A 26,280-nucleotide genomic window follows, 5' to 3' on the forward strand; every position below is an offset into this window, starting at 1 on the left:
GCATTTCAGGTTGGAACTTTGCATCCTTGGGCTGAGCGAGATTCGAATTCACACAAGGCACCCTGGAGGGATGGACCTTAACGACAATGAGCCGCCCACGATCCCAGACTCCACCGATGGTGTTTTTACCCCAAACTGCGCAGACCACCGGGGCGAGGAAAATTAAAGAACAGGACTGGGCCTGAAAGGAATCTGATCTATTCAAATGTCAACTGCTCAGTTAGGAGGCCATCTCACGCCTGCCACTCACTCCCTAGATGAGATTCGACTTTGTACCAATCCTCTACTTGCCTTTTTCCCCTCCGTTTCTCCACGGCTAATTTCTCCCTGTCTCTCTCTTTATTACCTCTCCCTCACCATTACCCCGCTTTCCAGTCCCTTCTTCAGGTTGGCCTTTGTGTCTCTCGCGTCTCTGCCGTCATCTATTAACTTCCTTTTGATGATTATAAGGCTTGAAATATGGAAGCTTTCTGATCCTCTCTGTCTCTCTCCCTCTCTCTCCCTCTCTCTCCCTCTCTCTCCCTCTCTCTCTCTCTCTCTCTCTCTCATCCCCCCCTCCGGCAGGGAGGTGGTACATCCGAGAGGGCTGGCTCCGGACGGTGTCTCCCAGAGGGGCCGAGGCCAAGCCCAAGATGTTCTTCCTGTTCTCGGACGTGCTGCTCCAGGCCAAGCGCTGCAACCAGCTCCACCCCACCCACGGGGACAAGTTCTCCTGCCAGCACGCCTACCCTCTGGCAGAGTGCACCGTGGACAAGGTGTTCGGCCACACCAAGAGCCAAGGAGGCCTGCTCAGCGTGAGTGGACCACCCCCCCCCCTTAGGGGGCGGAGGCAGGGGTCTTAAGCTGAGAAGGGGAGGGGTGGAAGGGCTAGCTGGGTAATGTAGTTGATGAGGCTCAGTGAAGTCGGATAATATGAAACCCAAGCAGTGCTTTTCCTAATGTGGGAACCCAAATAGTTGTGGTTTTTGTACAGGGTTGTGGTCGGACATGCTGGGTTTGTTTATCCGTCGGGTCACAGGACCACAAATTCAGCGAGGGAATGCGACTAGACCACAAAAACTCCTCTCGCTCACGGTTAAGAGCAGTTTGTGGGTGCCAGGTGGGTTCGCATCTGTTCTGTGATTTGCTTGAGTAAATATACGGTCGAAATAGACAGCCATAGCCAAAGAAGCACACAATTTAATTCAAATTTTTGACGTACATTGACTTGATTTATCTCGCTTCGTGCACAGTGGCAAACTTCCAGAACATGAACCCGCTCCCACACACCGCAATGACTCCACCACTGAGGTTGCCTACGAAATGAACATGTCATATTTTTCTTCCCCCCAGCTTGTCAGAAGAGACCCCTTTTCCCCTCCTCCCTCCCTTTCTCCTAATTAGCAAGAAGAAGAAGAAGAAGGGAAAAAAAGAAGGAAAAAAAAAACCATTCTCATAGAAGCATCCGGAACTTCAACTTTTAATGCGTCTCGTCGCTGCTTGATCCCTCTCCCAGGTCCGGGTACAGCTGCTGTGTGACAAATCGCGTCTAAATGATGTAGCTGCTTGTCATGAAACATTCAAAGCGAACGCGTCACGCGTCATTGAGCCCAGTAACCGAACCGTTTACTGCCGCGAGTGTTCAGCTCCTTTATCAATATTCATTTGGACTGATGGTGCCTCTCAAAGAGCCGCCTTCATGTTCCCAGACTAGCATGTTCCCTATGATGCCAGGCCCGCCGCCGTCTGCCCCACCAGCACACTGCGAGGACTTGGCCGCTCGTTCAAAGTCTTATTAGGGCCTTTTCATGTGAGGTTATCAAGGCCGTGGTGTTTTGCTTTTATAGTACAACACGCTTTTATGCCGGGATTCCTTTTCCCAGTGTTGCAGGTCTGACAGGAGGGCATGTGCACATCACAGCATCGTCCTATTGACGAGCCTCATTGATGTATTGGTGCGACCAAGCCCACGGGCTTTAATCAGTTCAGAGGTGTGTGGATTATTCTGATGTTATGATTATGAGCCCCCACACCACCGTCGTGCGACTGACGAGACGACTGGCTGGCGCCGACGAGATGAACTGGGGCGGGTGGAGATGGGGAGTCCTGTGTGCGTGTGTGTTGAGGGTTGTGTTTCTGTGTGTGTGTGTGTGTGTTTATCTCTGTGTGTATCGGTATATGTTTATACAGGTGTGTGGGTATGTGTGTATCTCTATCTATGTGTGTGTAGGCCTGTACCTGTGTGTGTGTGTGTGTGTGTGTGTGTGTGTGTGTGTGTTTATCTCTGTGTGTATCGGTATATGTTTATATAGGTGTGTGGGTATGTGTGTATCTCTATCTATGTGTGTGTAGGCCTGTATCTGTGTGTGTGTGTGTGTATGCATGTATCTGTGTGTGTGTGTGTGTGTGTGTGTGGCGTGCGGGGACAGCGGGGCTCACCCCGCTGAGGGACGGCGTGAGGATGTCTTGGTGTGCTGGATCAGATTAGGCCGGAGATCCATCTCTTCCTCCCCCTCCAGTAAATACATCTTCCTCAAGCCTGTTGGTCGTCCCTGCCTGGCTGGGGCTGCGTTATCTAATGGCAGCACTGGCATTTCATTAGCCCCTTATCCCACCGAGGCCCCAAATGCAAACTCAATAGCATTACTCGTAATGCCTCATAAGGACACATTATTGATCCCAGCCCTCCACAACCTGGAGGAGAGGAAAAGGGCTGTCAGCACTCCTGGGCCCTCCTCATCCCCACCATGAAGAATTAAAGCCAAATTAAATTTGACAGAAGTAAATGCCATGGCAATCTATATGCAAAGTTTTTTTTTTAAAGGAGGGGGGGGGGGGAGCTTTTATGAAAATGTCCCGGCTTTTTCTCACGCTTGTTTGGAGGGGGAAACGCTTCTCGTTTTGGAGTGTCCCCTCTTTTTTCCCCCTCTCCTTGTCTTTCCCCCTCTCTCCTTTCCTTTCTTCTCTCCTCCCTCTCTCGCCCGGTGCTCCTCTCCCTCTCCCTGTCTGCTGCTCTGCCTGCGCTCCTCTCCTCTAATATCCCCTCACTACTTGAATATTATTCCGCATCCGTGACAGATTCCCTTTGATGTATAAATAATCAAGCTAAATTATGTGCGGCGAGGAGCCTTCGTGCTCCGCCGTCCTTATTATACAAAGTCATTTCTACCTAAGAGGGTCAGATTTCCTGACAAATCCCTAATTACCGCGACGCCATAGAAGTGGAATCTATTTGTGCATAAATCAACCCCCCCCCAAGTGGCCAGCCCCCTAATATCACGCACCGCTCCATCCACTCGCACCCCCCCCAACCCCACCCAACTCAACTCTCGTTCACTGAACTCTGTAATTAGATAATACTTTTGATGACGGTACACGGTACATCCATTTCATACAACGCGCAAGAGAATCGCCCCTCCAGCCCTCGCCACGACTTACCTCTTTACAAACCATTACTTTTGTACCAGGAGTGCACTACTTTTGACATTAAAAAAATAAAAAAAAGACAGATCTCACCCAACAAAGATGAAAAATTATCGATATGTCATCACTCTGCGTCCATACCGTCTTCCTGTCGGGCTGCGGCCGCAGGTAAATGTGAAAGGTCATTTAATATGTTGAGGGCCTAATTCTGATCCTCTCTAATGGGTTTCCTGTGGTAATTATACCGGTCTAAAAGCCCCTTCTTGTTTGGGCTTGGACGGCTCCCATTGGTTTGTTTGATATGGCCGGTCTCTGGGTAAAGTCTCCCTAATGTGGATGAGAGCCGGTAATTGCTGTTGACTCAAAGGATGAAGTCTGAGAAATGAACTCTACTGCAGCGGGGAACGGGAAAAAAAGAACAGGAAAAAAATACCAAAAGAACTGTCCAACTCCAAACCTAAAAACAAAAACAACTTCCCTCTAAATGTTGTCACTTTTCTGTCTTCCAACTTCTCCCCTCTCAAACCTCGAGCCTGTTATTCAGATACTACTGCGTTGTGGCCTTTTGGTAATTCGCCCGCCTTCCTGGTCTGCGTTCTGTCAACCCTCTGAGAACGTCCAGCCTCCAGGGTTGAGGGGAGTAAACAACTACAGCAACTAGCACAGCATCGCCGACTCCTTGACGCGCTGACGCAGGAACGTACTAGCTGGGTTTGGCCTGACCTCTAGTGTCCTGACTGTGCCTCTGCAGTAGTCCCACTGCTCTCCAGAGTGGGCTTCTACATGCATGCTGAGCAGGGCTGATTGCACTTACTGCATGAGCCATTACAGGAGAATGAGCTAATATAGGAGAGAATGAAAGTCTTTCAGTGGAACGGCACGCACAAGATGACTGATATACACAGACTGGATGGTTTGTAGAATGTCATGTACATTGGTTGTAAGCGACGACTGTTCCCCGTATTCTAAGATATCTGGACCATCTGTTTATTTATTTTACACAGCCCAATGTATTAATCCCGTCAGTGTCACAGATGCTACTTTCTAGTACAGCTAAGTCTGCATTCCTCAAGCTCCTCTGGTAAAGTCACACCTCCATAGAGAGAGGGAGAGAGAGAAAGAGAGAGAGAACTAAATTGAGATGGAGCGAGAGAGGGAGGAAGGAGAGAAGGACAAGCGCCACAGTCTGCTAACGCCGACGTTCTTTGAGACCGATCGGCGCGCCGCGATGGCAGGATGGGAATTGGGGGACGCGCCGTGCGTCTGATCACCTGTATCCTGATCCTGACCGTGTCCCCTACTCTCCTCCAGTCTCCTCAAGACCCCCACCCTCCCGCCTCTCCCCATATGCTGTATCCATCCACTGGCCGTCCCCTCTTCCTCATCTCTCTCTCTTTGTCCTCCCCTTCCAGCTGACCTTCCCCAGGGCCCAGGTGCTGCTGATGTCCTGCAACCAGGAGGACGTCAACGACTGGTACCGCAGCCTGTCCTCCGCTGTGGGGTACGTCCGCACACACACACACACACACACACACAGACAGACAGGCGTACACTCTGGAAGAGATGGGACCTTTTGCTTGACACGACGACGAGACACTTTTGTGGGCTGTTCCCTCGCAGACATTGGATAACCACACACACTCATACTTAGCCGAGCCTGCCTCCTACTGTAGACGACCTATCTGCCATTGTCATCGATTCCTCCCCCCCCCTCCTCCTCCCCCAGCCTAGCCTGTCCCGGTAGCATCATCAGTGGCCGGGCTCAGGTCAGCCTCCCTGAAGAGGTGGGGTTGGGGGGTCAAGCACCCAGGCCTCCCTGTCCTCCTCCCAGGCCCAGGCCCATACCGCCTGGCCACACTAATGACTTTACCACCCCTGTCATGCAGGCCACACGGGGGATCCGGTCTTGAGCTGGACCCCCTCCTGGTCTCCTAAGCCTAGAGGGGAGAGTAATTAGCCAGGGTGGAGGTGTGAAGAATGGATGGGTCGAAGGGACAGGGGTCATCTGGGCTCACACTTGGGGATGAGGGCATGCACTGTCAGACGTGGTATGGGAACGTGTGTGTGCATGTGTGTACGTGTGTGTACGTGTGTGTGTGTGGACGCCATATTCTCCACAGACCTGAGGTTTTCTGACTTTTAAAGTATTGGTTCGGATTGATTCTGCCGTGTCTCGACCACCGGTCTTTCTAAAGCCAAGTTGGTAATTCAACCGTTTTGCTTTCCGTTTTCCTCTACAAAGACTATCCTGTTTCTGCTCAATATCATTTGATTGCTGTCAGGTCACGAATCAAAGATGTGTGTCTGTTCATCAGCACCAGTCACCATCAGAAAAATATTACTGATATAGAGATTTCTGACTAATGTACTGCCTCAGAAAGCACATTGGGGAACACTTTCTACATCCCTCATTTACTCCCTCTCTCTTAAACACACTCACACACACACACAGAGAGTTTCAAGCCAGGGGACTCAGTCAGTGCACAGATCGATGCAAGGTGAAAAAGTGTGCTTCCCTATCCTCCAACCCGGAGCAGAGAGCAGCCTTCTGGGAAAGCACCGGAAGTCAGGCGGTCCGTAGTGTACACAGAGAGACAGACAGGCTGGAAGAATCACACAGGCAGGCATGCTGGCAGACAGACAGAGAGAGAGACAGAGAGAGAGACAGAGAGAGAGACAGAGAGAGAGACAGAAGCATCATTAGAAACACAGTCTGGGAGAGAGACACTCTAGACTGGCAGACTCGTGTATAGACATACACATATACAAAAAGAGAGACAGTCAGACAGTCCTATTCACCGTCTGTCCACTGTGCCTCTCTGCAGTATCAAATCAATGGCCGGGGTCAATAGTCACGAGAGAGAGGGAATAAGAGAATGCAAGTCAATTCGGAGCGATTGTCTGTGTCGCTGAGAGGAGAGGAAGTGGCTCGCTCTGTTATTTTGAGGCTCCTTTTGTGTCCTTTGACGAGAAATTATGAAGAGTGGGGGGGAGACAAGTTAGGAGTATTACCAGAAACCTTCCGTCTTGTTTTTAACATATTCCATGAGGAGTTTTGCCTATGCCTGGCTGGATTTGACCATTTCACCCCCTAAAAAGGGGCCTCAAATTTCTTTCCGTCCAACTGCTTTATAAATAATGTCAACATGAAGTGATGTTATGCTGTCAACATTGTTTTGGTTAGCCATATTGGTGACTTCCAGTCATGTTGTTAAACTGTGTGTGAGCAGGCAGCTGAAGTCCAGGAACACGGTGGTCCATAAGAGAGAGGAGCTGACGAGGAGGCCTCTCCGCCCAGCCCCAGACAGCCAGCAGAGCACACCTGTCACACCTGCTCCTCCTGTCACTCCTGGACGGAAGCGGAACATGGTCAGGCACCCGCACACGCTCTCTGTCTAACATGTCTGTGTCTCTCTCTGTCTGTCTCTCTCTCTCTCTGACTCTCTCTCTGTCTGTCTCTCTGTCTCTCTCTCTCTGACTCTCTGTCTCTCTCTCACACTAACACTCTGACTGGCCTTTCTCTCACACCAATCTCATCCTCCACGCGTTCAGTCCGGCACGTTCTCTGTCTCTGTCTCTAAACCCCCAGACCAGTGGAGAGGCGAGAGAGCGTGCCCAGACCCCAGGCCGCCCCCAGCCTGCCTCGGCAGAGCCAGAGGGCAGCGCCAGCAAGAGGATGAGGCTAGCTGACGCGCCGGCGGAGAGGTACGCGACCAAACCTTTGGACCCCTCCCTAGGGAGCAATAGAGCAGAGCAGAAACCCAAGAAGGGAATATTCTATAAACCGGCGCGTGGCTGTGTTTTCTGTACGATACTGATGGATGTTCTATAGTAATGACGGTGATTTAGGTGAAGTGTAGGCCAATGCTTGCTTGTTAACATGTCTTTGCTCCAGATCAGTTACTGATTAAATAACGCTCAATATTCTATTGATTCTGTTAGAGGACAGCAGCAGTGAACAGAGGCTTCGTAGCCACTGAGTTTGCATGCCTTGGGCTCAGGTCCAAACGGAGCAATCGCATAGAGTAGCTACTGTTCTCAAAGGTTGTCCCTTCAAGGTACACCCTCAAGTGCTCTAACAAACGACCAGTCCTTGAGGCAAGTCATCAGTGGGAATTTGGCCGGGATTTGTAGTGCAGTATGATAGGTTCGGCCTCGTCCCTCTCTCCTCAGTGTCCCAGAGCCAGCCGGCTCCACCTGCGTCATCCTGTGAGGGGCGTCGGACCAGAAGACCTGCCGTACCGCCATACACACAACGCCACCTGGGGGTGGAGAAGAGGTATCGGTGGATATGACGGGATGCAAAGAAATCGAAACCTGGGTCCAAATACTGTTTTTTAAGGATTTCAAATGCTTATCTAGGCTGCCCAACTAAGCAGATGGGTCAGTCCCAAAGCTCACCTGAGAGCTGACACTCCAGGAGGTTTGAAGCAAAAAGCTCAACGTATTTGTATTTGAAAGCATGTTTCTGAAAGCGTTTTAAAAACTATTCGAGCCAGGTGACTCAATGTGACTATCAGGGTGCAGATAGCTTACCTATGTATTTATATACTCTTGTACGCAAGCCAAAAGACACAGATGTAAGTTGTCTCTCTTAAGTAACACTTTTCTTGTCATTTTTTTATATCTGAAGCATTTTAATATTGCTACCAAAGAGGCGGTGTCAGGGAGCTGAAGGTAGGACCGTAGCATGGGAGCTCTGTTGTGTGCTTGGCCTCAGTGTCAAAAACAATCAAAGAATTGATCTCCAAAGTTTGATTTGTTATGAATGTAGAATTGTGAATTCTGAACTGGATGTTGCCAAAACATCCATTTTGGACATTGTGAGATACTCCTCATGGACGTTATAGACTCCACCTGACTATGGTTTTAGGATCAAGTTTTAGACAGTACTTCCTACATGGTTGACAGATGGCGTTTTTTGCAGCACTATGCTGTAGATTTAAATGATTTGTCATTCACTTTGCTGCATTTTCCATTGTGTGTATATAGAATATATATGTGCTTGCCAAGTGTAACCGACCTAACATTTTATACAGCAATAAGTCTTTGGGAGTTATGGGATGTGTAGTGCAATAATTGAATGAGTGTTTGCAAGCCAGCTGCACTGTGTTCAAGTGAATTACTACTACTTGGTCATTTATTGATTACTAAAAGATATATTTTACTACTTTATGGAGGGGCTTTGTGCTTGAACTGTTGAGTGATTGCCTACTGATTCAATATTTTGTTTTAGATCTAAGGTTGCATGATATGAATCCATTTTATAATCAACACTTACAAATCAGAGTATCAACAGACATCTGTTTTGAAGATTGTTCATTCTATTTTACAGCTAAGCTGCTTTTAACACATTTGAAAAAAGAAAAAAAAAATCAGCATATCATTTACTCTTGTCTTGCTGCTCTTGAAAAATGTTACAAAGTCAACAAAAATACTCTATTGAAATGTATCAATAAAACTTCTGATCTGACAGTCTACCGAAACACCTTTCTTTTATAGCACTGCTGTTCACTCATCACCCACTAGGGGGAGACTTTGAAATGTTCAAACATATAGGAGGTACATGGCTTGGGTTTTACACTGAACATCCACCGTCATGTTAGACCACTAAGCTTCAATATAGGGTCCCTCCTATTTTAAACTGCCCATAAATCTATCCTAGTACACCGTCAACATAAAAAGCATACGTTATCAACGACAGGTTAATTCCATAACCTGAGAAGGGCGACAGTTGAGACCATTGGGTGTTGATGAATATGTAATATACGTTTTTATTATGCTTGAATCTTGAGTCGGAAGGAGCGTGATAAACTGTTGCAGTATCTCTCTCACTCCATCTCCCCCTCTCCTGCCCTGCCACTGAAAGGTGAGGTGATGTTGATGAAGACATTTTAAATATTCAATGGTTCTATATGCAGACCACTATCGAGAGAGACGGACTCTGTTCTATTTTTAAAAGCTAGATGATAAGTGGTCAACAGGCCGAAATGTTCCTTTTAATCCAACACTGTCCAAGTCTTTTTTTTTTTTTATTACGTTTTAAATCGTCCGTCTTCCTACAAGTCATTTCTCTCAATGATTTGTTACCCTCCACCCTCTCTTTCTGTCAGTTCATTAATGGAATGTTACTTTCGATGTTTATGGTTTTGAGTTCGCCAAATGTTTGGTAGAAGTTTTTTGCAGGAAGTATTTTATTTTGCAGGAAGTTCTGCTACCAGGGACAGGATTCAGTCTTGCTGTGCAGGACGTCAGCATGACCAATGTAGGGAACCTGTAACCCCCAACTGCCTTATCACAAAACATTTGATTACCCGTGACCTTTCTGTCTGGATTCTTAATTGGTTTGTTTAAAAAAAATCTTCCGGAACATTCTCAGTGGCTTCCTACTGGTTTTTAAGATGTTTCCTCTGTGTCAGAAATCCAGAAGGACCTAGGCCAATACAACATGCTAAGTCATTTTTCTGCCTCCATCAGAGATCAAAGAGGTCCTTAATCTGCATCTTTTGATGAAGGGGATTGGCGACTCAATGTCATCAAACCAGCCTAAGCTAAGCTGACCATGTTATGTAAGCAGCGGGCTTGTTTTGGGAATAGCGTTGGGGTGTATGACTGGAGTGGAGAGATTGTTGTTTGGAAGGCTTGGTGGAACCGACTGGTCAGTCTGGGATGTGAGGATTGGGGCTGATAATAGAAGCAGTTTGTTTTTGTGACCACCAGTGTCTGAAAGTACCTTTTTTGGGTGTTTCGTCGGAGGCTGTTTTCTGTGATGGAGCACCAGACATACAAGCCAAGACTGCCCGCTTGTTATGGACTTTTACCCAAGCTGCAGTACCCCTCAGATACACCAGATGGCAGCACTTGCTACTTCTCCTCATGTGCGGTGAAGAGGAGACCAATAACCTTTCCCTGTCTTGCTCACTCGCTCTTAGTCCCCGTAACACCCCCTCTATCTCTCTCCCTCTCATGCAGTCTCTTGCCTTCCCTCCCTATCCCCCTTTACCCACTTACCTCATGGTCATTTGTCCACACCAGAGATAAGACCCTATCTGCTGAGAACATTGTTCATTTCTGTCTTAATACCGAAGCTCTGTTCTCCGTCACAGTGTCATGTTTCACCTTTGACCTCTGCAGAATGCAGACCGGTGGAGAACGCGTCTGTCTGCCAACCGGGCTGCTTGTGCTCAGCATTTGTGATTTGCCAACAAAATTATCCGTTTGTATACTGATGACCGAGAGTTACCTTTCTGCAGATCAGGTCTGATTCAGCTCCGCGCCAAATGCTTACGACTGGAGTAAAGATGTTTTGTGCATGCAAGCAAGCTCGTCAACATTCCATAAAAAACAGCCCCTGCTACTCGGGAAGCCTGGTTTTCTCTTCTGAATCTTAAATAATGGCCAATAAAATAACTGTGCAAGCTTGACATTTGCATTAGTATAATGATCAGTGGCTTTGTTTGTTTTTACAGTGAGTGTGTTGTGTCTGTTAGATGCTGTCGAATGCCAGTGGAGCCTCTGCAGGGGTGCACACCGGGGAACCGCCCCCCGCGTACGTGGCGTACGTGACGAAGTGGGCTGACCTCAGACGCTCCCCGCACGGTGCGGCTCGACGAAGGCGCCGGCTGCTGCATCTTCGTCATCATCATCCCCCCCCACCATCACGGGATAGGCCCTCTCATCTCTCACGTCACCGTATCTCTATCCATCATGTTGAAACTCCTGTGAACTCTGCTTTGGCCTCAGCCGCGCCGCGCGGACGTCCTACGTGATTTAGTGTGTCATCGCAACCTGCTCGACGCCAGCCCCAGGGAGGGGAAGAGCGGTTAAGAAATGGCTTCAATAACTGGGCAGGAGTAGAAGGAAGGAGAAAGAGAAAAAATGTTTCATGCCCTACGGTAACTAACACCCCACCCCCCCCTCCCCCCATCTGTAAATCAGTCTTGTCAGCCCCATTTTCTGCCATAGATTTCAGCCTCCATCTTGGCTGGATGGGGGCGATCACGCCATTGTAGAGAGGCAGCAGTGTTACACTAGTGTCATGGCACCCCTTGTCCCAAATGGAACACACTCTCACTTCGAGAGATGTAATTGGACGGTCGATACCTGTTAGAAACCCCCAGTCTCTGTGTGTGTGTGTGTGTTAGAGGGACACTGTCTGCTCTGCTGCACTTACCCCCGTGTTGTCGGGACCCTATTTCAAGAAGAAAATCGCAGGCGAAAAGCATACGTGTTGCGAACAGCACAACACGAGGTGCACATGGTCCTATTGTGTGGTTGAGCGCCATTGTTGGAACCATGTGTCAGCATATGTGGTTCACATGCTGTTATACATTTACATTACATTGAGTCATTTAGCAGACGCTCTTATCCAGAGCGACTTACAGTAAGTACAGGGACATTCCCCCGAGGCAAGTAGGGTGAAGTGCCTTGCCCAAGGACACAACGTCAGTTGGCATGACCGGGAATCGAACTGGCAACCTTCGGATTACTAGCCCGTTTCCCTCACCGCTCAGCCACCTGACTCCCTATAGCTGGCTGAGGAATGGGGGGAGCACCTCCTTACCTTCCAGAACAACCTGCTGTCTTCCCAAAACTGCTCCGCCTCCCTGTGTTCAAGACCTTACAAGTCAGTGTTTTGAAAGCTGGAGCAGGATCCGTGCCAAGTCTATGAGATGCTGTGTCCCCTTTTGGGCAATGGCTTGACGTTTTGTTGACATGAACAGTTAAAGAGTTTTGTGTTTTTAGGGTGTAGGGCCATTATTCATGGCGTGAGTGAAGTCACAGTCACGTGGATGAACCCCTTACCCTTGGAAATGTGGAGTGTCCCATTGCATAAACTGCACTACCCCACTCATTATACACTATCATTGATGAAGGTTGTGGTGGCGAAAATGTTGGCAATCATTGTGTAACAGGTTGTAAAAGTTATGGTGTAGAAAATGTTGTCCTAGCCAGAACTGGTTACCCCACTCTCTCACTGTCCCCAGAAATGAAGAGATGAAGAGTTGCCAGGTCAGCATTCTGTCTTTGAAAATTGATATATAAATGTCATCATCTCAGTTTCTTCGAAGCGTGTGACCTCAAGAACCCTATGTAAACGTGAGAATCTAACTCTCGAAGCGTCAGTGAGACAACCTTTCACTCTTAATATAGGGTTTGGATAGGCCGGCCAACCTCTTGTACTGGCCTGTGTTTATGTTGAGTTTGACTTGGGAGTAAACTATGGAAGAACATTTGAAAAACTGTTTCCGTAGAGACTCCTGTAAATTATTAAGGAGGGGAGATGGGTGTTGAGGAATGCAACAGAAACACTGGGTTTAATCACCTGCTCAGCTGAGATTTAAGGCCCAGACATCGCCCTGCGTGTGTGCGCTCTTCCAAGCATCTGTGTGCTGTAACCACCGCCAAAGGCTGTATCATAGATGTATGTTACTTCCCCAGGTTTTGTGAACTTTACATGTAGTTCTCTGACATCACAGTGTTTCGAGCCTTAGAGCACGTATGAAAAGTCTCTGCAGATGTTCCTCCGATGTTACGTCAAACGATGCAATAAATACTGGGGTTATCTTTCCGTGGTGCTTGTGTTCACTGCTCTCCGTTCCACCGCTGTCAATGTTGGTGGAGAGCAGGCGTCCTTTTTCACAGGATATTATTAAAGCTTGGATAATAAGCAGAGAGTGGGATTGTGTTCTCTATCCCGGGACCAAACTGTTTACTATGACAACACTCGTCTAATGCCACAGCAGTGTTTCTTAACCTCCCTTTTTGTTTGTTTTATTCCCCTCTTATCCCCTACCTTGGATGCCCTTGTGGCTCTTTAAGGGTGGCCCTTGGCTCCAAAGTACAGTCAACAGACCCGGAAAATTCCGCTACCTTTGAAAGTGATACGCTGCGTCACCCAGAGTTATGGAAGGAAGGCGGTGGCCTGAGGAGACGCAGCGTGGTGTTACCTGTTAGCATTCCTTCCACGTGAAGCCAGGCTTAAAATGTTGATGTTTGTACAATACTCTCCCACCTCAGATCTGTTTCGAACCCAGACATGCCTGAAGCATCCCTTACATGGGAAAGTTTGGCACGTAGCGTTCTTAGACCTTGTTATTAGCTTTCTCGTTGTTCTCCACCTCACTGCTCAGGTCTTGATTAGGAACCACTGGCCCCTACTTCCCCTTTTGTCCCGGATTTATATCCCAGGCTTATTTTAATCTAGTAAATATGTATTCAGATGGGCGATAACCCCCAAGTTATTCCCGGCCTTCACATTTCGTCTGTGAGATCCAGTTGCATAATCGGTACATACCCCCTCCCTTCCTCTCCTTTCTTTCTTTATCTCCTTCTTATTTTCCCTCTTTTCTTTCTCCCTCTTTCTCGTTTTCCCCTCTCTCTTTCTCTCCTTCTACCTTTTTCCTCATATGGTGTTTGTTCTACATTATTTACATCTATTGACTCTGTTTTCCAACAACCATTCCAACTGTTTTGTTTTCACTCCAGCCCCGAGGCCTCAGAAACATTTCCATTAATAGATTACAGTGGCTTGGCCAGTCAGTCCCATCATCATCCCTCCCTGGGCTGACCCACATCTGTGGGCCCTGGCTGACACATTCATCTTCCACAAACCAGGGCCGGAGCCAAAAAGAGACCCACATATCAGTCTGCATCGATGGGCAACAGAATGGTGATGAATGGGCCTCGTTCACCGTAACGTCCAATCCAAGATCCAATCCCCCCTCAAAAAAAGGGATTGCTTCCTCTGGGAACTTGAACTCGAACCGTTCTGCGCACAAAGGGAAATAATCTGTTAAGGTTTATTGCGGGTGATGTTTATTTTGCTGTGTTCGTGTTTCTAACAGTCTCGTATGTGAAGGGCCACATTTTGCTCGGTATGTTTAGGACTGATGCAGACTGGCAACCCCCTGGTGACCTGCCCGCCAGGCGACCTTTGAGCCGCGCTCTCTGGTGACGTGAGCTGCCCCTGCACCAAGCTGAGCAACTGTCATCAATGGAAGATCAGACGGCGCCATGCGCAGCCAGAAGCTGCCCTGTACTGTACTTCAGTCTCCATATGTCGGTCGACAACCAACCCAGCAGCACCGTTCTTCATGACATTTAGAGCAATTAGTGCTTCTCTGCTTAGCTTATTATCTGCAGGCCTGCAAAAACAATAACATACTGTACACCGCTATTCAACATACAGATGACATGGAATTGTTCCAGCTCAAATGTGGAAAGTGCGAAAAGGTTGCTGTCAGAAATATTAATCTTATCAAGCATTGCAGTCAGTCGGTGAACTTGCTCGCGGCCGCAAGGAGACAAAACATCACATTCCATGGTGCTACAAAGTTTGTCCGCTAGCATGTTGTGCTAGCTACCTATTTAAACAGAACCGCTCGACAGTCATTGGTTAAAACAAAGGCATGCAAATGTCCCATGGCTCTTCTTTCATTGGCTCCTTGCATAGATCTTGTGCGCGTGCTTGCGTGTGTGCGTGCGTGTGTGCGCTCTCTGACCCCTTTAAGCTTGACCATATGATTAACTCTTTTATGGCCTCTCCAGTAAGATAGTGGTCAAGCCCAGGTCCCCTATGTTTAAGTAAGCCTAGTGTTACCCAGAGTTCACATTTGGGGGGTAGGCCTCTCTTTGCACACAAAGCTAAATCATTTTATACAGAATAATAAGTTACATCTTCAATTTTTCCGACAGTTGCTCTGGGCAGATCCAATAGTTTTAAACTTCAACAGAGTACCCGCTTTCAAGGAAGTTAACGCTTGTCAATGGAGCGCTCCCAGACCCTCTGTACAAATGAAATGTACGAGGGTCTGGTTAGGACCAGGCTAGTGTCACTATGGAAACAGTGGGAAATATCGCGAAAGTAATCCCGCTTGGTTTGGAAAGCAAAGCAAAATATTGCTCGTCCTTGGCTCGAGGTTTGTTGAGTGGCTCATTGGCAACGGTAGTGTGAAGGGAGGGTTTGTATATGGAAAGAACAGAACGCTGGATCTAATTCTTATTCAGACAGTATCTTGTTCGGGGGCTGGGTTGATGACTCAGATGTGCTCAGAGAAGGAGCAGTAATCTGCTCATATTGCCTCTGCAGGTGATCTGGAGTTAATTGGTATGGATGTCGGTAATGGAGGTATCAAGGCAAAGGTCATCCATCTATTATGACGACCCCTTAGTTCGTTCCGACGATTATATTTCAGTCCAACGTCACCGGTGCCAACAGCATGACAAGGTACAGGAATTCTGCTGTTACTGGGTACTGTAGGTATAAACACTATGGATATATATATATACAAATACTTCTAGAAGCATTTGGATCAGTTCAATGTGCACTTGTTTAATGGGAGGACAAGTCTAATCTTGTTCACCTTTTTAAGGTGTTTTTTTAAGTGGCTGTAATACTGACTGAAGACTGACCGAATACTTGAGCTTACAGACTGTAATAAGTCCTTAAGTGGTGATTCCGCTTGTCAGACAGGCTCATGCTTTATCTCCTGAAGCACAGCCTAAACACCCACACATGGCCGCCAAAGAGCATCTGTCATTGCTAAAACTACACTATTAGCCTAGTTACAGCCTATGGATGTTCTCTCGGAGAGGACAAAGTATAGTGCTGGATGGTTGGAAATGAGCTCTGGATTTTGCATCCTTGGTGATTTGTCGACCTCTGGCCTCCAAGTTGTCATGTTAGAAGATGAATGCATACCCTTGGTCCATGTTTTTACATCACAGTCCTGCATTACCACCAAGTTCATACGAGGAAAGCAATTGTGGTCAGGAAAAGACATAACAAAGATGAACAACGACAGCATCAACCTCTAAACCACGATGACACAAAGCAAAGGGCAACGCGGGTTGGAGGTTCCTGTGTACTGTAAAGTACTGTTATTGTCAGCCCCAGAGGCTTAGTCTAGACCCAGTTAGACATTATGGATTAGATTGATTGTAGACCTCATCGCTGAGGAAAAACTGTTGTCGAACACTCAACAAGAATATGTTGACGAATGAGTCCGAAGGCTCTCTCTCATTCGAAGCTGTTTAAGCAGGTTTTAACACTGTTTCTGTTCCATGTCATATTCGTATTAAACTTGGAAGTGCAGCTCTCTATTCTGCAGCCCTTGACAAGCCTGGCTGCATAGAGTCTGGATGAAAATAAAGGTATGACATCTCCCTTAATGGATTTTTACCATTTTCAAGTGGCGTGCACTCAGCTGAGGAGGAGCGTGAAAAGCAGCCCTACACACTGACGTCATCCATGCACAGTCCCATTCTGTTTGGTACCTGTTGCACTTCACACGCGGGGAACACGAAGAACCGTGTATGGTGTTCTCTTGGCTCGGTACTGAGCTCTAAAATGGCACCCTACCTAACGCAGCAAAGCTGTTTCGCACGGCAACAACAAAACATGTTATAAATAGGATATCCAGACTACTCACAGACAAACCAGGCTTGCCGCATTGGGTGAAGGTCAAGGATGTGCAAGTGGCTATTTAGTGGTAGCTCAAGTTAATGTCAATGTAGCGGTTTGATACATTTAGTCAAAATAAAAGGTTTTGTGGAGGTTGTTTGTTGGAGTAATGTGAGATATAAGTCTTTTGAGTTATGTTCCTCATATTTGATAAATTTTGATATGTTGATGCATGGGTGAACTGTGATATTGAAGAAGGAAAATAAAAACTACAGGTGTAACTATAGTACATGGTATAGTCTGGTTCAGACCTAACTTAACACATTTTAGGAGTTTTCAGGTGTATCACTCTATAACCCTAACAGAAATCCATCTGAAATACACACTGTTTATAATCCATCATTTCTCAGAATGTAAATCTTAAACAATGCTGGCGGTCTGACATAAATATGTATGGTTTTCCCTCCGGCCAACATAGATATGAGATGCACTTTCCTGGCTCATCAACAGCCAGAGGGATGGTGCACTGGACAATGTTAGAGATAGGAGTCCCTCTGAGAGGAAACCAAACAACCATTTATGGGTCAGAACTCCAGCTATTGCTGAAGGCTACGTTGCCCTAGCGCATTCATTGGACGATTGAAGGAAAGAAAAGACCTGTTTTCTTATTTCCTATCAAAACAAAATTGAGTTATTTCTCTCCTTTATTGTTATGGTTTCCTCTCTGTCAAAGATAGAAGCGGGCACCATCTTGTCACATCTTGGCGCCTGAAGTTCTCCAGTGTCCAGACCAATCCAATCCATTTAGATAGGTGCCTCACAGATGGATGTGGGTGCCTTGGCAAAGACGTGAGGTGTTTTAGGTTCACCCTTCCTCTACATTTCCTTTATTTGCCAACTTATCTCCCTCTCTCTCAAATGAGAAACAATCACCACAGATGTATTCCTATGGGGGCAGCCCACACATTGTTCTGTCCTCACCGACAGGGACATAACCCTTCAGGCTGTCTCCCAACAGAACAGGAGTATAAATAGAGCATGTCAGGGAGAACGAAGGGACGGGGGGGTAGTTTTAAGTGATATAAAATGGCTGTGGAGCTCAAATCTGGGTTTGTCATTAGCTTGGTGATGGAGGTGTACATCAGCGGTTCTGGCCCGTCAGAGCCCTTCTCAGATCTGGGGCGCCCACGGAGATCAAAAGGAGACCGAGCTGTATCATTCATGTATCACCCACCTACTGTGATGGGGGTCTCTCTATCTCTCTTTTACTCTCGCTCTCTTTTTACATCCCGTTTTTCTCTCGCTTTCCCTTTGTCCTCTCATTTCATTTTCTTTCTCTCACTCTCCTTTATTCTCTCTCTGTCTTTCTTTCTCCGTCTCTCTCCCTCCCGTCCTCCTTGTGTGTTTCCTCTCTCCGAGCTGTATCATCAGCCAACATTTACGCTCCCTGCCCTCATCCAGGGCTTTGCTGTCTGTGTGGATTAAGATGAGCGATGTCGGCCGAGGACCAAAGCCTTTCTACCTTACCAGGCCATTTGTCTACCTAACATTTTCACTTTGAGGGTGTGCTTCTAAGTGCAGGCCAGACCGCATGAAATGGGCCGAACACTGCCCTGACTGCCAGCGTAAACACCAGCCTGTCGCTGTTGTTTTAAAAGAATAGGTTGATGAAATAGTTTAAATGCGGTTTGACCTCTTTCTCTTTTGGATGTTCCTATTGGATTGGGAGCACATTAGCAAACTCAGCCATACCATCGATGGTCATTAGCATCCACTCCAACCCCCTGTACAGCTGTAAAGCTTTCGAGATCCCAGCATGTTTGTGACTTTGTCCTATGACATTTAGACCTTCCCCGTGGCATGTTTTCATCCATATCAGTCTCTCTCTTGATAATGGATCTGTGTTGCATCTAGTATAGATTCCCCCGAGATAAACAAATGCCTGATTAAATAACTAGTGATATGCCTGTGTACTTTTTATTCTGCTATCACGTGTCACCAAGTGTCATGTTTAGAGAGTGCATGTGATTTGAATAGTATTGTTGTATAACTGTCATGAATTCATTGGAAACAACATAAATCCACAAACCTTTAGTATATTAGCACCAATATTTTTTTTCTGTAAAAAAACAAGTGATGCATTTTGCTGTCCACATGTACACAATAGTCATATGTGTTATGTCATATTCAACAATCGACACTTGCTGCAAAGAAACCAAAAAACATTCCAATCGATTCTCCATAAATCCAGTTCACAGGTAGGTATTATAGGAATCAACCATACTGCAACTCCCCCATCTGTTCCGACTCACACTGAGGGTTCATGTCTTGTCCGGGAACGTGCTAGAAATTTGTCCAGTGATTTTAGTGTCCTGGCTGTTGGGAGGTGGGAGAGGGATAAGCCATTTAGACACGGTCTCGCATGTTTGTAGAGAGAAAAATATTCTCCGAAACTAAAACAATGTTGGCGTTCCAATTAAAAGTGGATCATGTGAGCTAAAGCGTTCCTGGTAAGCGTGTATTTACAGCTGGGAGAAAGGTGTTCTTGTGAGGTTATGCAAGAATTGAATTTATGACTTTAGAAATATGGAGCGCCCTCATGGCTAGAAACCGACTGTGTAATTTATAGATGTGTGTTCATTTGGTTGATTTATCATCACATGTTCCTTCCCAAACGGTCTTGATCTATTTTTTTGTGTGTGTGTGTGCTTCCTGTTGCTGTGGAAAAAGACCTGAAGTCCTAAACCAGTCTGAAGAAAACTGGGACGCTGGACATCCTTGATACTTGCTGTTGTGTTTACTTGAACATCAAACTATATCCTTCACATCCATGGCAGCTTCTATTGTGCTGTTCAGTAGCAGAAACACTGACTGGCTTAGGAACCCTATACTTTACAAAACTTTGGTCACAGATGGTGAGGAGGACAACTATTTGCATGTTGTGTGTTTTTAAATGTGGGTTGTATCAGGGTGATTATGCCAGTAAAATGACAAATTCTGTAATCTGTACTGTATTCAGTGCTTTGTGGCTATGCATTTATGTGATATCTTATTGGGCTCTGTTAAAAGAAAATAAGCCTATTCAAGGTAAATTGAGAGGGTATCAGATGCTTTATAATGACCTTTGATAACAATCACCTTTCTTTCTTAGCCTTGTGTGCACTTTAGAATAACTGCTGCTTCCCAACTATGGACTGTGTTATGCTGATAGCCACTTAATGCAGTTTAGAGTTAGTTTACTGTGATAAACAATCCAGTCCATGCAATCTTTGAATGAGTCAATTACACCAGGTTATTTTAGACTGTAAAGGATTTTTTTCTCCATAATGTCAGAATACAGAGATTGTTGTATTACAATTACACAGAAGAAAGATCAGTTGTTTTGTTGTTGTTGTTGTTGGTGGTGGTGGTGGTGGTGGTGGTTTTCGATGAGACCCTAAAGGTTACCACTTGACAACTGAACTGACCTTCAAAGAGGACGAGAAAGCTTTAGAGATTAGCGTAAACAAGTACACCACTCTTCATGAAAATATATTCGTCTCCCGTCTATAAAAGCCCCCTCTTGTCCACATCCCGCACACTTCAATAGTCTCCTCGTCACAGTGACGGCATGAGCCAGCTGCTCCCTCCCTCAGCTCACTACAGAAGCTGTTCGAGATAACCGACTGCACCCCTGCTGTGAAGTCAGTGGAGCGCCCGTGCTTCTAAACGAATGGAGGGATGCTTAGCCTAGAACGATTTTCTTTCACCAAATAAACCGGTGCTGTTAAGATGTTGAGTCGGTTTCAATGGAGGATATCCAAAGAAAGTACTCATTATAATTCTGGAAAGTAACGTTCTAAAACAAACTTGCTGTAGACTACGCAATTATGAACGACATAAAACTCGCAGTCTTGGGAAGTGGAGGAGTCGGGAAATCAGGTAGGGTTTCTGAAGTGCTCAACAACTTGGATTTTGATTTATAACGTTTTAACTAATGAGCGTATTCATTCCTACAGCTCTCATCGTTCGATTCCTGACAAGGCGATTTATTGGCGAATATGCATCCTCATCAGGTAAAATGTTCATGGTTTTTGACCTGAAGGACAGCGGCTAGACTTCGTTTTTGTTGATTAAATGCCAGTCTGAGTTTTTTTATTTATTTTTAATCAATTTTAAGTCGCTTAAGTGATAAAGTTCCTAGTGTGAACAGTGTGAACGGACCATTTATATTCAACCAGACGTCTACTTCTATTAAGTAGCCTATAACAGTTGAAATGTTCGATAGTAGGCACAATTATTCCCATAATGTGGATGTTACTTAGATAAACTGAGTCAATTCAGTAAGTCAATTGAATTTGTCCATATGGATTGTGTTGTTTGTCTTAAATTAAAGCCCTGGGAATATTATCTATTGACTTTAAATATAAACACTTAATGCGATTTTGATAGTCATAATCATCTGGTGGAAGATTGGCCTTTCTAGGGAGGAATTCTGATACACATCCTGAAGTTTTGGCCCTGACAGTGGCTCAATAGGCCATTGTTTCTTGGAGTTAATCTAGTTTCACCTGAGCCGCTGACCACTCTCCCTATGGCACTGCTTGGCACCTTGCCAAGTCAGAGTCTAAGCCAAAAATGCTGCAGTCAAAGAATGTTGGCAACTCATGATGGTACATTAAGAGCGATACATTATATACTGTTGGGGCAACCATTTTATTGCTTAAATCAATCTCTCGCTCTCTCTCTCTCTCTCTTTGGATCTCTCTGTATTTCTCTCCTTCTTTCCCGCAGAGTGTATTTACAGGAAGCGTCTCTCTATTGACGGCAGACAGCTCAATCTGGAACTCTATGATCCTTGTTCCCAGGTGAGTCCAGATCTGGGAGAGGGAACAGCACAGACACTGCAACCTTCATGGCCACGCTAACATGTCGGTGGAGATAACTGAGTTCACATTGACACTTAATGCCCTCAACGCCCCCCGAAAACATACTGTGGCACCTTATCAGCGCCTATCATCTGCACCCATTCATCTCATCTGTAAAAACCCGAACACAATTAATGGGGACCGTATGAAGCAGGGAGCCAGGGCAATCTGTCTCACTTACAGTGCCTAGACCCAGATGCCTGGCTCTTGGCTCCCTGGACAGACCCAGAGCCCCTTACTGAGATTCAGCCAAGAAGTCCATAAATCACAGATCCCGGACCTCATTTGTCTGAATTAGTCCAGAACCAATTCCCCAAGTGAAGAAAGCTGGGCTAAGAATGCCCGCACAGCAAAAGAAAAGTATATTACTTTCAGATGACTGCAGTATGCTTTAGCAGCGAGGTAAAGGATGACAGTGATGATTAAACCTAGACTTTTCTTTCCCATGGAACAGCGTCACGGGGGAACTTTGGGGTGTAATACGGCCGCTCACGGGTTTGAGGTGGCGATTCCGTGACGTTGACCCCCATCTTTCTGCTGTCCATCCGTGTGTCCTCTGTAGGGTGGAGAGGGAAAGTCCAACCTCAATGACCAGATCCACTGGGCCGATGGCTTCGTGGTCGTCTATGACATCAGCGACCGTTCCTCTTTCATCACCGCCAAGGCCATAGTGCACCTGATCCGAGAGCTGCAACTGGGCGTGGCCAAAAGGTATGCCCCCCCCCTCCAACTCAGTGCACACTTCACCTCCATCTCAGTCTGTTTATTCTCCGTCCCTCATTGGTCACCTTCCATGGGGCTGATGTTGGCTCCTGGCCGTGAAATAACTAAGCGGGCTACAGATTTGAACAGTCATTCATCTCAAGGGCTGTAACGTCAGTACAGCAACAACTTTCGGCTGTATTGGCCCTGTCCTTGGCTGAAAGCCGCTCTTTGACAAGGATGGATCTGGTCTTCATTCAGAGTATAGGTGGATAATCCAGCGCACAGCACGGCCTCCCCTCCTGCTAGCTGTTGCCATGAATGCAACGTTGACTCAGCGACCGCATCTCAGTCGACGCCTGCGGGCCCCGGCGTCTCGTCTGTCGTCTATAAAGAGCCCTGCGGCAGCGCTCGATATTTCGCTTTTCGTTGTCTTCGTGTCTTTTCCACCAGAAGGTATCGTGTTCCTTCATCTGCTCATGCTCCCCTCTGTGCCCCCCCCCCCTTTCCCCTCCCCCACAGGGACACGGACTCTCTGGTGTTCCTGGTGGGGAACAAGCAGGACCTGTGCCACATGAGGGAGGTGCGCCGCGAGGAGGGCCAGCGTCTGGCCGCCGAGCACCGCTGTCAGTTCTACGAGCTGTCGGCCGCCGAGCACTACCAGGAAGTGGTCCTCATGTTCTCCAAGATGGTCCACAACGCCAGCATGGGCAGCAAGGCCAAGGAGCGTCGGCGCCGCCCCAGCGGCTCCAAGTCCATGGCCAAGCTCATCAACAATGTGTTTGGCAAGCGGAGAAAATCGGTGTGAGACCCCGCCCCTGCCACCTGCCCTGGTGTTTAAACCAAATGCACCTAACAGGCTATCACCAGGACTGTTTTTGAAGACTCGCGCATGGATTCAAGACCAATAGACTGACCAAATATAGCCTGAGAGCTATTCCCTGGTCTGTTAATGCTAATGCTGTTGCTATCGTTGTAACGTGAAGTTACATTTTGTTTTGAGGTATACATGATAATACATTTGTGCACTGTGCTTTTCGGATGGGACTACTTTTAGCTTACTGCCTTCCTGACTTACTCACATTGAACGTACCTTTGGCTTGCAATCGTCAGGGAATGGCATATTTAGCACATGATATTTCAACCAATTGTACAGTGGTTGGGTGATTGTGTAAGAGTTATGTATTGTAAGCCTTAGTGGTATTTTGACCTTGCCAAATAAATGTGATGTAAGTCCTTAACTCCTGTATAATAGCTTTTTTTTTTTACTCCACATACGAAACACAAGGGGTTAATCTTGATCTTTTATTTTATGGGTCATATGACCTTCAGCCTACTGCATGTCTACTGTGGCATGATTGAAAGACGATTTCCAGTAGTAGAATAGCTCATGCAAAGAAATGTACAGGCTTGGTTTGGGATGGTAAAGTAGGTTAAGACAATAACTGATAAAGCTGTAGGTTAAACCTCTCTGTGAGTAAAAACTGAGAAGAGTTGTGGAGCAAGAAGAGAGAGGGAAAGAGAGATTAGAAAGACGACGCTAATTCACCTGCCACATCTTTCACCTCTCACATTGTTCATACACTACTTATCAATTATGCGATGTGACTGATACTGAAGCAAGTGTGCTATTGCTGGATATATTCCATGGTGGCTAGCACTGTCATTTTTATCAAACAATAACATTACAGCTTGGCTGAAAGGAAAGTTATTTTCATCCTGCCTGTGGGGAAATTATTTTCACTGCAACTCTCCAGTGTCTCTCCAGGATGATTGCAGGTTTGTGTTGCCTTTCATTTAGCTTGTAAATGATTAACTAATAAAGTAATCTTCCAGACAGGCTGCAGTTTGTTAATTAGCATGGTGATCATGATAGCATTGCTTTTCTGGTGTGTGTCTGTGTTAATATGTGTGTCTCTGTGTTAAATAATGCAAAAAAGTGTCTGTCAGAGATTATGAACCCATCAGACAGCAAACCCAGAAATGAAATGACGATTCAATATGGATGAGGGACCTGTTCTGTTCAAACAGTCCTCACATGCATATCTTCTCCTCCTGCTCTGAGTATTTGCCAAAGAATGACCTAACCCAGGGAAGTCTAGCGATTATACAAAAATAAATTGAGTTGACATTTGTCCAGGTCCTAGCAAGCTATATCACTGGCCAAGAACATTCTGAACTGTTTGGCTGAAACCCAACGCTGCCATTCCCAGATCAATATATATATATGTTTTCCATAGTCAAGAGAGACAGAGAGAAATAACAGAATAGTATGAAAGAGTGAACAACAAGGGAGTGGGAAAAGGGATGATGAGAAAACAGAGCCTGGACCACTGAGACTGCCAGAGGAGCGTTATCTCTGCATAGATGCATGAACGAGGTCAGGGGTCGTCGATGCACGAAGCCTCAGATGTGGTTACGGAGACTGCGGGAACAGCTCGCTCACCTGGACCCACCACTATGGGGGTGCTGTCAATGTTTTCAACGCTGCAGATAACCATTTTGTAAACAAACACCTGGCCTCGTCAGGAAATATGTACCCTGGCTTCTTCTGTCCTCCACGCCCGCAAACATGTCGACTGAACTGTACACTAGGGTGAAATGTAGTTTGTTCCAGTATCGGCCTGTGTTTTCTCATGTCATGCTAGGAAGGCTTTCACCACAATTTATTTGTGGGCTCACCTTTTTGGGGTAAATCCAGTGGAAACAGAGGTGTAAGAAGTTTTCTTCAAGGAACAAATACATTTATCATCAGCCTAAAGAACACCGATTTTAAGTTGAATCGAAATACCAATGTGTCATTCTGTAAATCAAAAGAACAAGATCCTGGTAAGAGGATTAGGACTGGCCTCTGGGCAGCCATTTTCAGCACCTTAGCTTTGATTTGCTTTTCTTTGTAGGGGTCTTCAACAAGGAGGGGTGGGGGGGGGAATGACATGTAAAGCCATGGATTATGGGTAAATACAGACTGACTCTTGTGCCCATTTTCAGGCAACAGCCACCTCTTAAGCCCTTTAGGAAATCTGGGCATTAGACAGGTCTGAAGAATTGTTGTTTATCACAGCCCCTGTTTATGGCTGCTCTTTCAGTGTGAAGGCGTTGAAATGTAGCTGGGGAGAGGGTGCCCGAAGAGACAGAGTGGGGAGAGGTGTCGCTGGAAAGCAAAAAAAAGAACCCTTTTTTTTCAAAACACAGGCCTGTAGTGAGAGTCAAAGCCCAACCAGTTCACCTCCTCCTCTTCTTCCAACACCCCCAAGTTCTGCAGCTGCACCTGACAAAGCATTGGCTCATTGAGGAGAGACTGAGCACCAGTGGATCTGATGTGTAGGATGGTGTTTATTGTGCGATGCAAGCCTGCTCTGTTTCTATTCGATCCTAGTGTAAGACTTTCTGTTTTTCCTGGTCAATTGAAAACGCGTTGCATCCATCTCAGGAGGGGGCACATGAAATGCAAATCTGTTATTTCATAGTTAGGTAAGGCAAACATATTCAAAAGGCATCTCAATCAAGGTGATGCTTTGGCTTGAAGTCTCACCAGAATCCCACAGCAGTGAATGATGTCTGTTGTTATGGTGACTCCATAAAAAGAAAATCACTTTAAAGTAAAAAAAAAATTAAATAAATAAAAAGGATTTCGATTTTCTTCCTGAGCCACCAGCGGTCTTCTTGCCTGCCTGCAGGGTAGCGTAGGGGAGACCGGTGGATGAAGCTGTAGATGCGGCCGACCGTAGCAAAGCTTGATGGGCTGTAATAGGGTCAGAAGACCACGCTTGCTGCAGAGGCCTGGAATCTGTTTGATGTTGCCGTGGCGGCGTGAATGGTCGACATCTGGCCCTGATTAGGCCTATAGACAGGGAAGGTCCA

At 46.4% G+C, this 26,280-nt stretch overlaps 2 protein-coding genes across 3 annotated transcripts in view; both read left to right on the forward strand.

Annotated features, from left to right (window-relative positions):
- Nucleotides 1–8,862, forward strand: part of arhgef39 (Rho guanine nucleotide exchange factor (GEF) 39) — a 28,638-nt gene extending 19,776 nt beyond the window's left edge. Inside the window, exons 8-12 of one of the 2 annotated variants that reach the window (XM_067254514.1) lie at nucleotides 565–794; nucleotides 4,815–4,903; nucleotides 6,633–6,771; nucleotides 6,992–7,107; nucleotides 7,576–8,862. In XM_067254514.1, the coding sequence (XP_067110615.1) occupies nucleotides 565–794; nucleotides 4,815–4,903; nucleotides 6,633–6,771; nucleotides 6,992–7,107; nucleotides 7,576–7,615 (614 nt within the window). In that variant the 3' untranslated portion in view covers nucleotides 7,616–8,862. Of the gene's footprint in view, nucleotides 1–564; nucleotides 795–4,814; nucleotides 4,904–6,632; nucleotides 6,772–6,991 lie in introns of both variants that reach the window. The other variant, XM_067254513.1, reaches the window with a different exon arrangement.
- Nucleotides 8,863–20,449: 11,587 nt separating this feature from the next.
- On the forward strand, nucleotides 20,450–23,657 carry rergla (RERG/RAS-like a). Its single transcript, XM_067254512.1, has 5 exons — nucleotides 20,450–20,728; nucleotides 20,806–20,862; nucleotides 21,581–21,654; nucleotides 22,277–22,425; nucleotides 22,939–23,657. Exons 1-5 carry the CDS (start codon nucleotides 20,677–20,679, stop codon nucleotides 23,222–23,224), a joined length of 618 nt encoding a protein of 205 aa, XP_067110613.1. The 5' UTR covers nucleotides 20,450–20,676; the 3' UTR covers nucleotides 23,225–23,657.
- The last annotated feature ends 2,623 nt before the right edge of the window (nucleotides 23,658–26,280 follow it).

This window comes from Osmerus mordax, chromosome 17 (genome assembly GCF_038355195.1).
Source record: "Osmerus mordax isolate fOsmMor3 chromosome 17, fOsmMor3.pri, whole genome shotgun sequence".
Classification (NCBI taxonomy): Eukaryota; Metazoa; Chordata; class Actinopteri; order Osmeriformes; family Osmeridae; genus Osmerus; species Osmerus mordax.

Excerpts from the sequence above, each read along its gene's own strand:
- rergla (XM_067254512.1), top strand. The coding sequence starts at position 20,677 with ATGAACGACATAAAACTCGCAGTCTTGGGAAGTGGAGGAGTCGGGAAA. Across the intron at positions 21,655-22,276 it reads TCTATGATCCTTGTTCCCAG|GGTGGAGAGGGAAAGTCCAA; the intron begins GTGAGTCCAGAT and ends TGTCCTCTGTAG. Across the intron at positions 22,426-22,938 it reads CAACTGGGCGTGGCCAAAAG|GGACACGGACTCTCTGGTGT; the intron begins GTATGCCCCCCC and ends CCTCCCCCACAG.